General features: G+C 38.0%; 1 protein-coding gene across 1 annotated transcript in view; it reads left to right on the forward strand.

The window, feature by feature from the left end:
- Positions 1 to 18,382, forward strand: part of CPA6 (carboxypeptidase A6) — a 544,128-nt gene that overhangs the window by 520,079 nt on the left and 5,667 nt on the right. Inside the window, exon 9 of the mRNA XM_007949714.2 lies at positions 14,603 to 14,805. Within this exon, the coding sequence (XP_007947905.2) occupies positions 14,603 to 14,805 (203 nt within the window). The remainder of the gene's footprint in view (positions 1 to 14,602; positions 14,806 to 18,382) is intronic.

Consider the following 18,382-nt stretch of genomic DNA (forward strand, 5'->3'; position numbering starts at 1 on the left):
ATTCAATATTTTGCCCTTAGAATCTTTCAATATTGCAACTCGAGGCTTAAATTTTTTCCTCAATTCTTTCAGCTTGAGAAATGCCAAGTGTGTTCTTCCCTTTTGGTTTTCTAACTCCAGGTCTTTGCATATTTCACTATAGAGTAGCAACTAGAATCTTTAAAGCTTGCAAGTGGACCTCTAAGATACAATATTGGTCTCTTCCCATCAAGAGCAAAGAAGAATGAGGAAAACCAAAGACTCAAGGAAACAATTAATCCAAAGGACTAATGGGCAACATGAATCACAGCCTCCATAAGCCTGAGACCAAAAGAACCACCACTATCAACCACTCTGACTGGGATCACAATAGAAGGTCTAGACAGAGTGAGAGAAAAATATACCCAAAAAAAGTCAAATTTATAAAAATGACCAGACTCACTGGTCTGATAGAGACTGATACAACCCCCAAGACTATAGTCCTTAGACCGCTTTCAAACTTAGAACTGAACCCTCTCGCGGAGATCGCCCTACAGCCAAACAATGGCAGGCCTATAAAGCGAACGGTAACACCAGTGAAGAATGTGCTCTTCAGAACATTCAACCATGAGACCAAAAAGGCAGCATTTGCCCAAAAGCAAACTTCAGAAGGCAGGAAGTGACAGCAAAGCAGGGCAAATGAAAATGGGGAACCTAGGGAAGAAGTAGGGAGTGTGCTGACACATTGAGCAGATTGCAACCAATGTCAAGAAACAATTTACATATAAAGTGTTGGAGGGAAAACTAATTTGCTTTGTAAACTTTCCCAAAACCACAATAACATGTAAAAAAAAAAAAAATTCTAATAAAAAATAGGAAATTCAAAAGACACTAAAAAAAAAAAAAAGCTTATGTCACATCATACAAAAAAAATTCAAAATGGACTAAGGACGTAAACACACAAACTAAAATCATACATGTCTTAGAAGAACAAGCAGGGGCAACACTGTCAGGTCTAGCTTTCAACAACAGATTATCTAATACAATACGTGGGACCACATAAAAATTCAAAACTTTTGTTTATCAAAAGACTTTACCAAAAAAGTTAAAATAGAAGCGAATGACTGGGAGAATATCTTCAGTAATCATATATCTGACAAGAATCTAATAACAAAAATGCACACAAAATTTTGACAATTTAACACAGAAAGACAAATAACCTGATCATATAGTAGACAAAGAACTTGAATGGACATTTGACTAATGAGGACATTCAAATGGCCACCAAACACATGAAAAAATGCTCAGTGCCATCAGCCATAAAAAAAAAAAAAAAGAAAAGAAAAACTCACTGCCATCAAGTTGGTTCCGACTCATAGTGAACATTTTGGGGTTCCATCAAATGCCTTAGGCACTAAACCAAAAAAAAAAAAAAACTCATTGCAGTCCAGTCGAATCCAACTCCTAGTGACCCTTCCTTGGGTTTCCAAGGTGGTATCTCTACAGAAGTAGATTGCCCAATCTTCCTTCTGAGGAGGAGTGGCTGATGGGTTTGAAACGCCAGCCTTACACCACCATAAATCAAGACCACAATGAAATACAGTTATCCTCCCACTAGCATAGCTAGGGAGCGCTGGTGGCATAGTGCCTAAGGCATTTGAATGCTAACCAGAAGGCTGGCGGTTCAAACCCACCAGCCACTCCTCAGAAGGAAGGTTGCGTAATCTACTTCCGTAGAGATACCACCTCTGACCCCCAAGGACGGGTCGCTATGAATCCAATCGACTGGACAGCAGTGAGTTTGGGTATTTGTTTGTTTGTTTGTTTGTTTGAGCATGGCTGAAATTTAAAAAAAAAAAAAAAAACTGAATATGGGTAAATTATAATCCTTACCTATTGCTTGTTTAAAAAAAAAAAAAAAAACTCACTGCCATCAAGTCAATTCCAACTCATAGTGACCCCAATTGGGTTTCCAAGGCTGTAAATCTTTATGGAAGTAGATTGCCTCATCTTCCTTTGGCAGAGAAGCTGGTGGATTTGAACTGCTGACCTTCTGGACAGCACCCAAATGCCTTCCCCACTACACCACCAGAGCTCCTTTTATCTGTTCCTGGTAGGAATGCAAAATGGTACAACCACTGTGGAAAAAAAAGTATGGCAGTTTCTCACAAAAACTAAAAACAGAACTACCATATGACCCAGCAATTCCACTCCTAGGTATATACCCAAAGGACTTAAAAGCAAAAACTCAAAAAGACACTTGTACATCAATGTCATTGCAGCACTATTCACAAAAGCCAAAAGGTGGAAACAGCGTAAATGTCCATCAACAGATGAATAGATAAATAAAATGTGGCACATAGATACAAAGTAATGCTATTCAGCCAATAGAAGAAATGGAGTGTTGATACATGCTGCAATATGGATAGAACTGGAAGATATGCTAAGCAAAATACATCAATCACAAAAGAACAAATATCGTATGACCTCACTTATACAAAAAGACAAGAAAAGGCAAATGTATAGAGAACAAAGTTTATTAGTGGTACAAGGGGCAAGATGGAGGAAAAAAATGGGGGTTAAAGGTGATGGAAAAATCACCTGATTAAATGTAGAATTGTACAACAGATTATTTTAATTGCTGTCAGCAAATTTAAACTCTCAAAAAAAAAAACCTCTCAATAAGTTAAACACCTATAAAAAGTTGAATTGGCAAAAGTTGTATGATAGATATATTTACAAAAAATAAAAAATTGCAGCTGCTGAGGCTGCTTATGTACAACCAAACTATCCATGGGAATTGTTTCTTTGTTTTGAAGGTTTAGGGTCATGGTTTCAGGGGGACATTCCATTTAATTGGCCTAGTAATTTGTATAGTTCTTTAGTTCTACCTCCTAGTTTGCAGCATAGTGCCTGGGATCTTAAAAGTTTGCAAGTGGCCATTCCAAGGCACAGTTGGTTTCTACTCACGTGACAAAACAAAGGAAGAAGGAAAATCAGGAATATGAGGAGGATATGGAATTTGTGGCTAATCATCTCTATGAATAACTATTTCCTCTGCTATGAGACCAGAAGAACTGGATGGTGCCCAGTTACCATTACTGAACATTCTGATAAAATATTTTAGAGACAAATCTTGATCAAAAGAGGGAAAATGCAGAACAGAATTTCAAATTCTTACAGACTCTAGACATTCTGGAGTCATGGAAGGTGGATGAACTCTGAAACTGTTGCCCTGAGACAATCTTTAAACATTAAACCAAAAATAGCCCCTGAAGTCTTCTTAATACCCAACAAAGTTTAGGTAATGAGTAAACAATGTCTGCCTGGAGCATTATGCTCTTTTACGAACTATCTACATGGAATCTAACTGACAGCAGCAACTCAAAAGATTAAATAGGAACCTGAGGGACAATGAGTTTATGCTAATGAGGGAAGAAAGATGGAGAAAAGGAAGATGGGAATGGTTACACAATTCAAAGAACATAATCACTGTCACTAAATTGTACATGGAGAAACTGGAAATGATGTATGCTTTTCTGTGTATATTCTCCACAACAAAATTAAAACAGTTTAAGGAAACAAGGACATAGTGATTATAAAATAAATTGAAATGTCTTAAAAGATAAATGTTAACTCAGTAAAAAAATGATAGAGTTGAGGAAAAAATGCACGACAAATAACAGACATCTATAGAAAGCACTTTACAAACTGGTAAGAAAATGATAAACAGCCCAAGGAGAAAGTGAACTAAAGACATGATTAAACAATTCAGAAAGAATCAATCTAAAATAAATAGATGACTAGGTGCTCAGTAAGAGAAGGCAAATCAAATTTTTCGCCATCAAAGTGGCAAAAGTCAAATAGTGGCACACTTATTACTGGTAGGGATTAAGAACAAATGTTATTATAATATGTTGCTTGTATAACAGTAAGCACTCTGGCAAAAAAAAAAAAAAAAAACCTATGAGAATTAAAGAAAGAGAGACTCAGCAAGAAAGCTATTGGAACTAATTGAAAGATTTAACGTAACGGAAGGATGTAAGATCAACATACAAAAATCAGTTGAATTCCTCTGCACCAGAAAAGACATCTCTGAAAAGGAAAAAGAAAATCAATATTATTTACAATAGCTACCAAAAAGATAAAGATAAACAACCTATGTGCCCATCAACAGAGGAATGGATAACCAAACTATGGTACATACACACAATGGAACAGTATGCAGCACTGAATAATAATGTAGAATCCACAAAATAATTCATAGCTTGCGTGAACTTGAAGGACATTATGCTGAGTGAGATAAGTCAATCACAGGACAAATATTATATTAAATTAAAAAAAAATTCACTGCCATTGACTCAATTTCAACTCATCGATACCCCTCCTTGGGTTTCTGAGGCAGTGTCTCTACGGAAGTAGATTGTCCAGTCCTCCTTCTGAAAATGTTGTATTAGTCTGCTATTACAAAAAGTCAAGGAAAGGTTTACAAATGGAAGGAAATTTTTTTTGTTGGTTACCAGGGAGGAGAGAGGAGAAAAAAATGCTATAAAGGTAAGAGACAAGTATTGGTTTGAGTGAAGGGAAAGGTAATATACCAAAGCAAGTCACAAGCACAATTACACAAAGGAAAAAGAAGATATATGGAGAGGTGCACAATAGATGCAGACAACAAAGATAAACCCTTTTACACACATAATACTGCATTAACAGTAAAAACAAACACTAATCTATGGGTGGATACAAAAGTAGACAGGTGAATGACCAAGTTTATCTCGGCAAAAAGAAATATACCACCCATGACCATATATAAGTTTGGCACACAGTATTTCTACATACGTATTATCTATATTTGCTGTAAGAATGTACATATATATAATAGAGCAAATGGGGCAAAGGCAAACACCCTGAGGGGTGAGTCAGTGGGCCTACAGGTTCAGGACCATGATCATGAGGTACAGCACAATTGGCATAACATACTATACAAAAATATTCTTCTACATCCTACTTTGGTAAGTAGTGACTGGTATTTTAAAAGCTTGTGTGCAGCCATCTAAGATGCAACAATTGGTCTTTCCTCATCCAGAGCAAAAAAGAATGAAGAAAAACAAAAACCCATGGAAAAAATTAATCCAAGGGACGAGTGTCCCATGCAAATCACAGCCTACATGACCCTAAGACCAGAACTAGATGATGCCTGTCTACCACTGTCAGCCACTCAGACAGGTATTAAAATAGGAGATCCTGGACAGAGTAGGAGAAAAATGTGGAACAAAACTCAAAATCACACACACACAAAAAAAAAAGATCAGGCTTACTGGTCTGATAGAGACTGATGAAACCCTTGGTACTACCGCCCCTTGTCACTCTTCAGGCCTGGAATTGAACTCACTCCTGTGGCTTACAGCCAAACAACAGACAGGAGCATAAGGTGAACATTTAGAACAGGTAGACAGACTCCTTAGAACAATCAACCTAGGGGATCAGAAAGTGAGTGTTTGCACAGGGAGATGACTCAGAGGTCAGAAATGCATAGGAAAGAAGAACACAGGGAAAAGGTAAGGACAGAGAGGAAGTGGGAAGAGAGCTGATACATTATGGGGATTGCAATCAATGTCACGAAACAAAATGTGTATGAACTGTTGAATGGAAAATAAATTTGCTGTGTAAACTTTATCCAAATCTCACTAAAAAAATAAAAAAAAAAAAACTAGAAGATGGAAAATAAAAAATCTATGAGAATTGAGGGGTTTTTGGGTTTTTTTTTTTTTTTTTTTTGGTGGTGTAGTGAATAAGGCATTTGGCTGCTAACCAGAGTTCATCAGTTCAAACCCATCAGCAGCTCTGCAAGAGGAAGATGAGGCAATCTACTTCCATAAAGATTATAGCCTTGGAAACCCATTGAGGGTTGATTTGAGTCAGTATTGACTCGATAGCAGTGATTTTTTTTGAGATGAGAATTAAAACTACAATCCTTTTAAAATGGAACATTTTGATTCATATGAACATATTACCTATTTAAAAAGGATATGTATACATATAAATATTGTTAATACACCCTTCAACCCAGTATCATTCTCCTATAAACCTGTCTCATGGAAATAAAAGCATCCATATGTATGGATATATGTAGTAATGGTATTTATTGCAGCATTGTTTATCATGGCAACAAAAGAGAGATAAGCATAATCCCCATCAGTAGGCAGGTGGGAAACTACATTATGACTACTATAAAATAGAACTTTTAAAGAATGAATTCAAATTGATATGGAAGGAGTTCCACAAAATATTATTGAAAAAAAAGGTAAGAAGGAAAAGGAAAAAAAAAAAAAACCTGCATGATTATGATCCTGTGTTGTGACCAAAAATAGCTCCTATGTATGTATGGGAATCCCTGGGTGGCCCAGTTAATGAAAGTGCTCAGCTGCTAACCCAAAGATTGAAGGTTCAAATTCACCCAAAGGCTCCTTGGAAGAATGGCCTGGCAGTCTACCCATTGCCATTGAGTCATTTCTGACTCACAGTGATCCTATGTGTTACAGAGAACTGTTCCATAAGTTTGTCTTGGCTCTCATCCTTACAAAAGCAGATTGCCAGCCTTTTCTCCATGGTGCCACTGTGTGAGTTAAAACCATGAACCTTCAAGTTATTAGTCAAATGCAAACTTTTGCACCACCCAAAAATCAGCCATTGAAAATCCTATGGAACACAGTCCTACTCTGACACACATGGGGTTGCCATGAGTATCAACTCCATGGCAACTGGTGTACATACACATGAATGTATATTTATCCTTAAGTAGAAATATGTGAATGCATACATACACACTCACATGTGTATTTGTAAATTATATTAAGAACTCTACTCAGCTGTTACTATGAGTTACTTGAAAACTGAGTTGACACTGGGAGATGCAAATGAAAAGAAAATTTAAAAGATTACAACAAATAAATTTTAATGTATTTATACTCCAGTTTATGTGAAATTTAAGAACGATAAATGAAAAGAAAAACAAGTACTCATTGAAAATGAGAAACAGCAAGTGAAAGACTGCCTCGATGATATCACTTCCCTAGACACTGCTTACTAGAAGATCTGGCTGCATCTGTCCAGTGACCACAGAAGCCATTTCCTTCAAAGCAAAATAAAACCAAATTTGTCTTCCTTTTTCTGTTGTCTCTTATTTCCATTTTACTTTGCTTTTATAAAAACTAACAGATTTCTATTTTTTCTCCTTATATATATTTTTTCCTGATACAATTGGTATATTATATAAACTGTTGTGTTGTTGAGTGCCATAGAGTCAATTCCAACTCACAGCAACCCCACAGGACAGAGCAGGTTGGCCCCCCATAGAGTTTTCTTGGCTGTAATCTTTACAGCAGCAGATCTCCAGGTATTTCTCTCACAGAGTAGCCAGGTGGGTTCGAACACCAACCTTTCAGTTAGTAGCCAGGCACTTAACTGTTGTGCTACCAGTGCTCCTTTATGGAAAGTAGAGGTCAGAAAAAATAATCTAGCATCTCACCAGCCTAACAACTTATTATCACTCTCTGTTATACTTTTTTTTCCTAGGTATGTTTTTAACCATCTTATTTGTACAATTGCATGTTCTGTTTTTTTTCCATTAAATATTAAATTGTAAGAATTTTTCCATGTTGTTCTTCATAATTTTCCCCCTATGGCTATTCTTTACAAAGTCAGTGGTTTAAAAAAAAAAAAAAAAAATCTATATAGGGTACAGATTGAAGTACACACACTTTTGCATAAAACTGCCAATGAGGAGATCGGCCAAAATATGATGTGCTCACATTCTTTTGCATTATTCATATGTTCATTTAGGAACAATAATTGGGCACTCCTAAAGTATTTAAGGAGCTCTGGTAGCATAGTGCCTAAGGTACTTGACTGCTAACCAGAAGGCTGGCGGTTCAAATCCACCAGCCACTCCTTGGAAGGAAGGTTGTGCAACCCTATTTCCGTAGTGATACTGCCTCGGAAACCCAAGGAGGGGTCGCTATGAGTCGGGGCCGACTCGGCGGCAAATAACAACAACAACAACAAAGTATTTAAGTTAGATTTCCTCTCTCTCATCCAAATTTTAAGAGAATATATCTTTCTGCACAATTAATAAAAAATTTAAAATACATTTTAATTATTATTTAATTTCTCTCTAAACTATTCTTTGTGAAATTTTATTTTTATATATTTCATATAATATTAGCCCACAAATAAGACATGTACATAAATCAAAAATAAATTTATATTGGGTATATACACTTAGATTTTCTTATTGGTAGGATGAGCAATTAAAAAAAAAGTTTAGAGACCACTAAAATAAGAAGTTCTAAGTGCTATTCCTAGCTCTGGTGATGTAGTGTCTAAGCACTTGACCGCTAACCAGAAGGCTGGCAGTTCAAACCCACCAGTCACTCCTGCGAAGGAAAGTTGGGCAATCAACTTCTGTAGTGATACCACTTCAGAAACCCAAGGAGGGGTCACTATAAGTTGGATCCAATTCCACAGCAGTGCATTGCATTTAGGAGTTCTGGTGGCATAGTGCCTGAGGCATTTGACTGCTGACCAGAAGTCTGGCAGTTCAAATCCATCACACTCCTCCCAAGGAAGGTTAGGCAACCTACTTCTGTAATGATACTGCCTCGGAACCCAAGGAGAGGTTGCTATGGATCGGGTCCAACTTGCTGGCAGTGGTAAGTGCTATTCAGGTCTGTGACTCCATTCAGTCTTGATCCCACAGCTTCCCATCATTTCTAGAACTTTCTCTCATCAACTATTCTCTTTAATTTTTTCCCTACTGTCTTTCACCCTTTTTGTATAGACATATTTAAGTTTTACCCTCCCAATCAAAACTAAATCTTCCTCTTACACCCATGTTTATCTCTGGTCATGATTCTCTATAGTTCCTTCCCTTGTGAACCAAATTTGCTGAAAGAAGAGACTCTCCACTCCCACTGTTCCAACTCTTTTTTTTCCCCAATTACTCTTCTCAGTACACATGAAATCTGGTTTTTGTTCCTACCTCTCCACTAATTTATTTTTTATAGCAAAAGTCCCCAATTAGTTTGTTACTATAAAATTAAATGTAAAAAGAAATGTTCTTTGAAAAAGTATAATAGTGGATCTAAATAAGGCTGTAAAATAGTTTGTCACCTTAGTATACATTACATTGCAAGTAAAAATTTTTTTAAAAATGTACCTCATTTGTGCAAGCTACAACCTCCTCCTTCTTGAAACATTCAGTCCCTTGGATCCTCCTGCTTTCCTAATTACCACTCCTTGGTCTTGATGGCAGGTTCCTCTTAATCTTTTTAACTCTTGAATGCTGCTGTCCCATAATTTGACACTGGATTTTTGTTTCTCCCCACTCAAAAGCCATTTTGTGTGATCTTGCTCTCATAAAATATCGACCCTCAAATCTCTTCTTTAGCCTAATATTTCATTTGAGTTTCGTACTCATACTCAGTAGCCTATTAGTCATCTGTACTGGCATCCCCAAGGAGTCCTCGGGGTACAAACAATTAAGTGCTCAGCTGCTAAACAAAAGGTTGGCAGTTGCAACCCACCCACCCTCTCCATGGGAGAAAGACTTGGCAATCTGCTTCCATAAAGATTACAGCCAAGAAAACCCTACGAAGCAGTTCTACTCTGTCACATGGGTCACTATGAGTCAGAATCACCATGATGGTACCTAACACAACAGTAAAAACACCAGCATTCCCAGCCCTTCAAACTCAACACATCCAAAATGGAATTCATCACCTTCCTTTTCTCCCCATCACATGTCCATGTTTCACCTCAACTATAAAATGTCCCAACCAGTAAAACTCAAACAACTAACCCAGAAATGTAGGGTACCATCCAAGACCCCCTTCCCCTCCTTGCTCCACGTGTTTAGCCAATCACCAAGATCTGTCAATTTAATCTTCTAAATATTTCTCTAATGGTTCTCCTTAGTACCACTCCTGGACTGGGTTGAATACTGTTCCCCCACCCCCTACCTCCCAAATAAATGTCATTTCCAGAAACTCAGAATGTGAACCTTATTTGGAAATAGAGTCTTTGCAGAAGTTAAGATGACATCATATTGGATTAGGGTGGGCCCTAAATCCAGTATGACTGGAGTTCTTATTTGGGGAAAAAAAAAGAAAAAGGAACACAGAGACAGACAAACACATGGGGAGATGGTCATGTAAAGACAGAGGCAGAGATTGAAGTGATGCATCTAGAAGTCACGCACTGCTGGCAACCACCAGAACCTAGAAAGAGTCTAGAAGGTTTCCTCCCCTGGAATCTTCAGAGAGAGAATACCCCTGCCCATACTTTGAAGAATAGGCTGAGAAAGACTTCAGAACATAATGCAGGTCTGAGACATAAAAAGAAGAGAGGAAACAAGAGCATTGTTGTTGTTGTTGTTAAGTGCCATCGAGTCGTTTCCAACTCATAGCGACCCCATGCACAGCAGAACGAAACACTGCCCGATCCTGCGCCAGCCCCACAATCCCTGCTATACTTGATCCCATCATCACAGCCACCGTATCAATCCATCTCGTTGAAGGCCTCCCCCTCTTTCGTCGACCCTCCACCCTACCAAGCATGACATCCTTCTCCAGGGAATGGTCCCTTCTTACAACATGACCAAAATAGGTGAGACGAAGTCTGGCCATTCTTGCTTCCAAGGAGCATTCTGGCTGCACTTCCTCCAGGACAGATCTGTTAGTTCTTTTAGCAGTCCATGGTACTTTCAGAATTCTCTGCCAGCACCACAACTCAAAAGCATCAACTCTTCTTCGGTCTTCCTTATTCATTGTCCAGCTCTCACATGCATACGAGGCGATTGGAAATATCATGGCTTGTGTCAGGCGCACCTTAGTCCTCAATGAGATATCCTTGTTCCTCAGCACTTGAAACAGTTCCTTCGCAGTTGACTTTCCCAATGCTACACGTCATCTAACGTCCTGACTGCTGCTTCCGTTGGCATCGATTGTAGAACCAAGCAACGTGAATTCCTTGACAACCTCTATCTTCTCTCCATTTATTGTGATGCTGCTCATTGGTCCAGTTGTGAGGATTTTTGTTTTCTTTATGTTGAGATGTAATCCATACTGCAGACTGTATTCTTCAACCTTCATCAGTAGGTGCCTTAAGTCATCCTCACTTTCAGCAAGCAAAGTTGTATCATCTGCATATCTCAGGTTGTTAATGATTCTTCCTCCAATCCTGATACCACGTTTTTCTTCATATAGTCCAGCTTCTCGGATTATTTGCTCAGCATATAGATTGAATAAGTGTGGAGACAGAATACAACACATTGGGTTGGAAGAATCTCAGACCAAAGTGCAGTTTTAAGAAAAGTTCGGTGAGACCAATGAGAAGTTCTCAAGCCAAAGTTTCCCCTTAGATTTCTACATCCTGCAGGAACAGGCCTGCACTAATACTTACTTAGCGATTGGGTTCAGAGTTCATTTACACATAAAAATCAAACCTACTGACATGGAGTTGAGTCCGACTCACAGAGACCTCCATTAGGTTTCCAAAGCTGTAAATTTTTACAAAAGTAGATTGCCTCATCTTCCTCCCTTGAAGCAGCTGGTGGGGTTTGAACTGCCAACCTTCTGCTTAGCACCCAAATGCCTTATCTACTGCACCACCAAAGCTCCTTTTTTTAGATATAAAAATAAAGTCTAATTTCTTTTCTTTGAATATTTTATTGTATTTTGGGAGAAAGTTTATTTACAGAGCACATTAGTTTCCCATTCAAAAATCATACACATTTTGTTTTGTGACATTAGTTGCAACTGCCTCAATGTAACACCACTCTTTCCACCTCCTACCTGAGTTCCCCATTTCCATTCCAGTTCTTTTTTCCTGCCCCTTCCTGCCTTCTCAACCTTGTTTTTGGGCAAATGCTGCCCTTCTGGTCTTGTATGGTTGATTAATCTGAGGAGTACATGGGTTCTGTCGTTCCTCATGGATATTATTGTTCACTGTATAGGCCTATTGTTTGGCTGAAAGGTGATGTTTGGAAGTGGCTTTAGTTCTAAGTGAGAAGGGCCATCATTTCAGGGGTTTCACCAGTCTCTACTAGACCAGTAAGTTTGATTACTTTTTTCCAAAATTTTGATCAAATTTCCTTTCTAAAAAATACTTTCAAAATAATACTGTAGAGTTGCTGTTGAAAGATTAAATGTGAACCTGATTCTTGTTCTTTTCTGAAAGGCCTGTTTTCTCCTCTGGAAATTTTCATTTCAATGTGTCACAGTGTTACTATCTCTCCATTTATTTCTCTTGTTTGGTACAGAATGGGTCCATTCAATCTTTCTTTGATTGTGGGAAATATTCAATTAGCATATCTTCAAACAGTTAACTTTCTTTTGTTTATTTTTCTCTCTCCTAGGACAACTATTAGTCAGAAGTTTGTATTTCTGTCTTTCATATCTTGTCCTTTTTCTCTCATCCCTTCCTGATGACTTCTCGGAGCAGCTCAAAACCTGCTCCATTCTACAGTCATTTAATTCATAGATAAAATTCTTTATTTATACCTATTACATCTGATTTGTTCTATTTTATAATTCCATGTTCACTGGCACCACAGAAGGCAGCCCTGGCAATGTGGTTGTAAAGATTATAGCCACAAAAACCCTGTGGAGCAATTCTACTCGGTAACACGCAGTTTTGCTGGGAGTCAGAATTGACTCAATGGCACCAAGTTTGGCTTTGGTCCTTGATTCATATTTCCAATGTCCTCCTATATATTTCTGAGAGTATGCTTTAGAATTATTGTAAATTCTGGTATTTCCTGGATCCTTAGTTCTGCTCTCTCTTAAATTAGTAGGTCAGTTGTGGTCTTTCCTTCCAGTGCTCAGTGTACCTTCAGTGTCTTCTTATTTTTCCCATTCCCTTGGCATTATCACCTACAGTTTTTATATTAAGGTCCATTCATCTCCAACTTGCTTCTGAGCCATCTCCAGAGTTAGATTCAAAGGAGGAAATCATAAGTACTATTAGTTTCCTATCTTGATTCTTGACTCTTCTATCATAAACTAGACTTAATGTCTTCAAAGTTTAGCCTGATTCAACTTGGTTATCTTTTCATATTCAGTAGAATTAGATTATATCACAGAATCACCAAAGTCATTTACAGAGAGAGTTATAATTTTTTCTTTAATGGAGAAAGTTATACTTTCCCAAGCATAGGGAAGAGATAGCATTACCTGAAATGCCAAATAACTATGGAGAATGTAATTTTCCAAAAATGTAATATTAAAAAAAGAAAAAAAAAAAAACTCACTGCCATTGAGTCGGATCCAACTCATAGAGACCCCTCCTTGGGTTTCCAAGGCAGTATCACTCCGGAAGTAGATTGCCCAACCTTCCTTCTGAGGAGTGGCTGGTGGGTTTGAACTGCCAGCCTTCTGGTCAGCAGTCAAATGCCTTAGGCACTATGCCACCAGAGCTCCAAAAATGTAATATAAGTTTCCAAAATTTCTTAGAACAGTAATAGTTTGTTCTAATGGAATCTTATTTTCCTTCTACCTCTGCACAGACCTCCTAAAATGTATGTCCATGATGATATATTTTTTAATTAAAATGTTATTAAAATTCAGTTTTGAAGATATCTTAACTGGCCCCAAGATACCTGGAGAACCCTTTTAGGTTTTATGGAAACAGATTGGATATTATTATCTTAAAACATAATAGAAAGCAGTTTGGTATGTTTTGTGGAATCATTTCTGTTCTGCCTTTTTATTCTTTCTGAATCATTATCTATCTCTGACCAGACACATTAACAGATATCCAGCCTTTTCTTTTGACCTCATGTTCACTTGTTCAATGAATAATTGTTGAACATTTACTAACCTATTGCTCTAGATGCTAAGTATCCAGCAAGAAAGACACAGTCCCTGCCCTCATGAAACATTAGAGTCTAACAGAGAACACAGCTTGAATGTAGGTTATACTAGAGCAGGGGTTTTTTCCTGTGTTGTTTGCCAGTGTATCTCAGATATCTAGAACAGGGTAAATGTTGGTAGAATAGTAAATGAGAAATATTGAGCACTAATTACAAGTGTGTTGGGTGCTATGCAGGAAAAGTTCAGGTGTTGTAGAGGATATAAACAGAAGGTCCAATCTACTCTGGAGGATCATGTAAATTAATTCTCCAGCAAAAAACCTCATAAAGCCACCCATTGACAGTGGTTTGTGCAGGAAATAATCAGTGCCTGTCTCCTATTCAGGCTGCTCTATTGCTCTTAGAGGAGCTCTGGTAGCATAGTGCCTAAGGCACTTGACTGCTAACCGGAAGGCTGGTGGTTCAAACCCACCGGCCACTCCTTGGAAGGAAGATGGGGCAATCTACTTCCGTAGTGATACTGCCTGGGCAACCCAAGAGGGATCGCTATGAGTCAGTCCAACTTGACGGCACATAACAACACAACATTGCTCTTAGGGGCTTAGATCACCTTGGATTTTTCAGTATTGAGTTCCATACAATGAGAAGTTAGATGAATTACTTAAACATGCGTTTATAGAAACAAAAGAAAAATCACACTTTAACAATGTTGATTCGTGTTTCTGGCTTCTTCCCTACCCACTCTCCCACCCTATTTTCTTTTCCAACTTGCAGATGAAGGAGCTTCTATGCACCCTTGTGACGATACATACTGCGGACCTTTCCCAGAGTCTGAGCCAGAAGTGAAGGCTGTAGCTAACTTCCTCCGGAAACACAAAAAGCACATTAGGGCTTACCTCTCCTTTCATGCATATGCTCAGATGTTGCTGTATCCCTATTCTTACAAATATGCAACAATCCCCAATTTCAGCTGCGTAGTAAGTACTTGACTTTGCACATGTGGATCTGTTTTCATGCTTCTTTTCTAATGCTAATAGGGCTTTAAGCAGCAATAGTAATACCAAACACAGAGTGTTTTATGTGCATTAATTCATTTTTTTAAAAAACAGTCTTATGAGGGAGGTAACTATTATTATCCCCATTTTACACATGAGGAAACTGAGACCCCAAGAGATTAAGTAATTAGACTAACACAGAGTTACTAAGTGTCGTCATAGCTAGATTCAGCCCCAGGTCTAGCTCCAGAGTTACTGCTTTTAATTACTGTGCTTTACTGCCTCCCAAATGCAATCATTTCAAACCTATGTACATTCTTACCATAGGTTATACTGAAAAGGTCAAGATGGATTTGATTAGTATTACTGCTTCAGTCACATATGCAGAGCTATAATTAACTTGATGGAGTAAATAATTACTCATAGATTATAGTCTAACTCTCATTAATTAAAAGCAAGTTTTAATTTATAAGCACTATTTCCTTAATGCTACTAAGTCTCTGGGCATATTTCTGACCAAGATACATGTGGCTGCAAAAAGTAAGCATAAAATTTCTTGAAAATTTTTTAAAAAAAAGAAGAATTCCTTCCTTTTTCTCCTTATCTCAGAAACCCTATAAACTATCCACCATAGGGCATAATTCATTGTAAAGTGAGTCTGTTTCAAAGCCTGTGGCATCTAATCCTGATCCCTGGATTGTGCAAATACTTCAGCACTCAACTACTAGCTGAAAGGTTGGTGGTTCAAACCTACCCAGAACCACTTGGAAGATCTCTCTCTCACTGCTGTTGAGTCTATTCAACTCATAGCGACTCCTCCTTGAGCTTCTGAGGCGTTATCACTACAGAAGTAGATTGCCCAACCTTCCTTCCAAGGAGTGGCTGGTGGGTTTGAACCGCCAGCCTTCTGGTTAGCAGTCAAGTGCCTTAGGCACTATGCTACCAGAGCTCCCACTTGGAAGATAGGCCTGGCGATCTGATTCCAAAAGGTCCCAGCCTTGAAAATGCTATGGAGTAACTCTACTCTAACAAGAACAAAACATCCAAAGACCTGTAAAGTTTAAAACCCGGCAAAACTAATAAATAGTGTTAGAGAAGGGGGCTGTAATTGAGAAAGGGCACAGACCTTCTAGGTTGCCATTAATGTTTCATTCATTGACCAGAATGATGTTTATCTGCATATAAATTTAAAATTTATGATCTCTTCTACATGTTACACTTAACTGAAAAGTGCTTATTAAAAAAAAAAAAAAAAGAACTCCCTTTCTCCCTATTCTTTGAACCACACATCCTCACAAATGAGTTGTGGTTTTAGGAATTCCTGATCTAGATGTCCAAGATGGAAGAAATGGGAAGATGGGGAGGCCATAAGAGGGCCTGGAAAAGGCTTTTCTTCTATCCAAAAAAGGAGCTTTGTTCTTGGTACTCCAAGAAAGAATTCTGAGCAAATTCCCTCTTTTTAGAAATATTGTAAAGGTGGTAGTCATATTCATAATGCTGTTCTTCAGCTGCTCTCTGGGTTATATAGGCTTTCATTGTTGTTGTTGTTGACCTGATCCCCAAACCACATGTATCACAATGTTTCTATGGGCAAAGTTCAGTCCTTTCTAAATTGGGAACAGTGTATATTTATATTCTCACTGCAGATTATGTGGCGTATACAATATCTGAAAAACTATTACAGAATATTCTCTATATTTTAAATGTATCTTCCCACCAAGAGTTAAATTAGTTTTCTGCTTGTCTTGGATTGGTTAATAGGGCATAAGACTAGGTCAGGGTTCACAGCTGAGTGTGAGTTTGCCCCCTAGAAGATATTTAACAAAGACTAGAAATATTTTTCATCATCATTACGGGGGCCGGGGGTTTCTACTGGAATCTAGTGGGTAGAGACCAAGGATGCTGTAAAACATCCTACAATGCACAGGACACCCTCACAACAAAGAATGATCCAACCAAAAATATCACCATTGCTGAAGTTGAGAAATTCTGGTAAATGACAAAAAAACAAGATTCAGTTCTCAAAAACTGAGCAGTCTCTAACGTTAACCTGAAACAATTATATTGTATTAAAATTGTTCAAAAAGCTTCCATTGATATATAGGAGTCTGTTTCCACTAACATTTTTTAAAAGTCATTCTTTAAGTTGTTTTAAGTCCCTGAGTAAAGTTAATAATTTGTGCTCGGCTGGTAACCAAAAAGTTGACAGTTCAAACTAAACAGTGGCACCACAGAAGGCCTGGTCATCTACTTCTGTAAAGATTACAACCAAGAAAACCCTTTGGAGAAGTTCTACACTGTAACACATGGGGTCACCATGATATGGAATCAATAACGCACACACCCCACAAAAAAAAAAAAAAAAAATGAAATGCACTGCTATGGAGTTGGATCCGACTCACAATGACCCCTTCTTGGATTTCCGAGGTGATATCATTATGGCAGTAGATTACCCAACCTTCCTTCCTAGGAGGGGCTGGTGGGTTTGAACTGCCAGCCTTCTGGTTAGCAGTCAAATGCCTTAGGCACTACACCACCAGAGCTCAACAACAAATATGAAAATGTTTAATTTTTTAAAATAGACTTCATACTTAATTGAGGACTAGTAAGTAAAGCCTTGCTATATATGAGTTGGAGTCAACTCGACAGCACCTAACTATTGCTCCTTTCTAGGCATACATCTGAGTGGTGCAAATAGTTAAGCACTAGACTGCTAGCTGAAAAGTTAGCAGTTCAAACCCACCCAGAGGCACTTTGGAAGATAGCCTAGCAATCTGCTAGGTCACAGCCTTGAAAACCCCTATAGAACAGTTCTTGATAGCAACCAACAATGACAGCAGGTCATTTTTAGGTTCTTAGGTGGCAAAATCCATTTACCCTCAACTGCTAACCAAAAATATGGTGGTTCACATGCACTCAGTGGCACCACAAAGGAAAGGCCTAGCAATCTGCTTCCATTATGATTATAGTCAAGAAACTCTATGGCGCAGTTCTCCTCTGTAACATATGGGGTCTCCGTGAATCAAAATCAACTCAACGAACAACAACAAGGTCCTTCTTGGACAATTGGAAAGAAGAAAACTGGAGAAAGGAGTAGTCACTTAAGAAAACTCTTTCAAACAGTTTTCTAGCTTTGCCATCCTAGAAAATAATCTTTAGAAAATTTGGTGTTTTCACTTCTTGTGGAAGAATTACATCTAAACTGTTATATCCATGTACTCTTACTGAAGTGGCTAAAGTACAGGAAGCCCAAAAGGTCAAAAATAAGCATGTGCTTTGTTTAAATAGACAAAGTGATTTTCTCCTACTTTTTCTTTTTTTCTCAAAAGATTTTTTTCTGGAGTTTAGTTACCTGAAATAATGAGGAACAGAAGTCTTATTAACAGCCATGCAGTAATCTTCTAAATGTTGAGACATCTGTCCTTTGCCATGGAAGCAAGGCTTTGAACCAGTTCATTCCCATTCAATCTCCTGCTGAGATTTTGCATTTTCACCCCAGATATACTGAATCAGAATCTACATTTTAACAAGAGCCCCAGGTGATTCTTATATATACTTA

The sequence above is a fragment of the Orycteropus afer genome, unplaced genomic scaffold (genome assembly GCF_000298275.1).
Source record: "Orycteropus afer afer isolate SDZICR_OR568_19922 unplaced genomic scaffold, OryAfe1.0 scaffold00252, whole genome shotgun sequence".
NCBI classification, from domain to species: Eukaryota; Metazoa; Chordata; class Mammalia; order Tubulidentata; family Orycteropodidae; genus Orycteropus; species Orycteropus afer.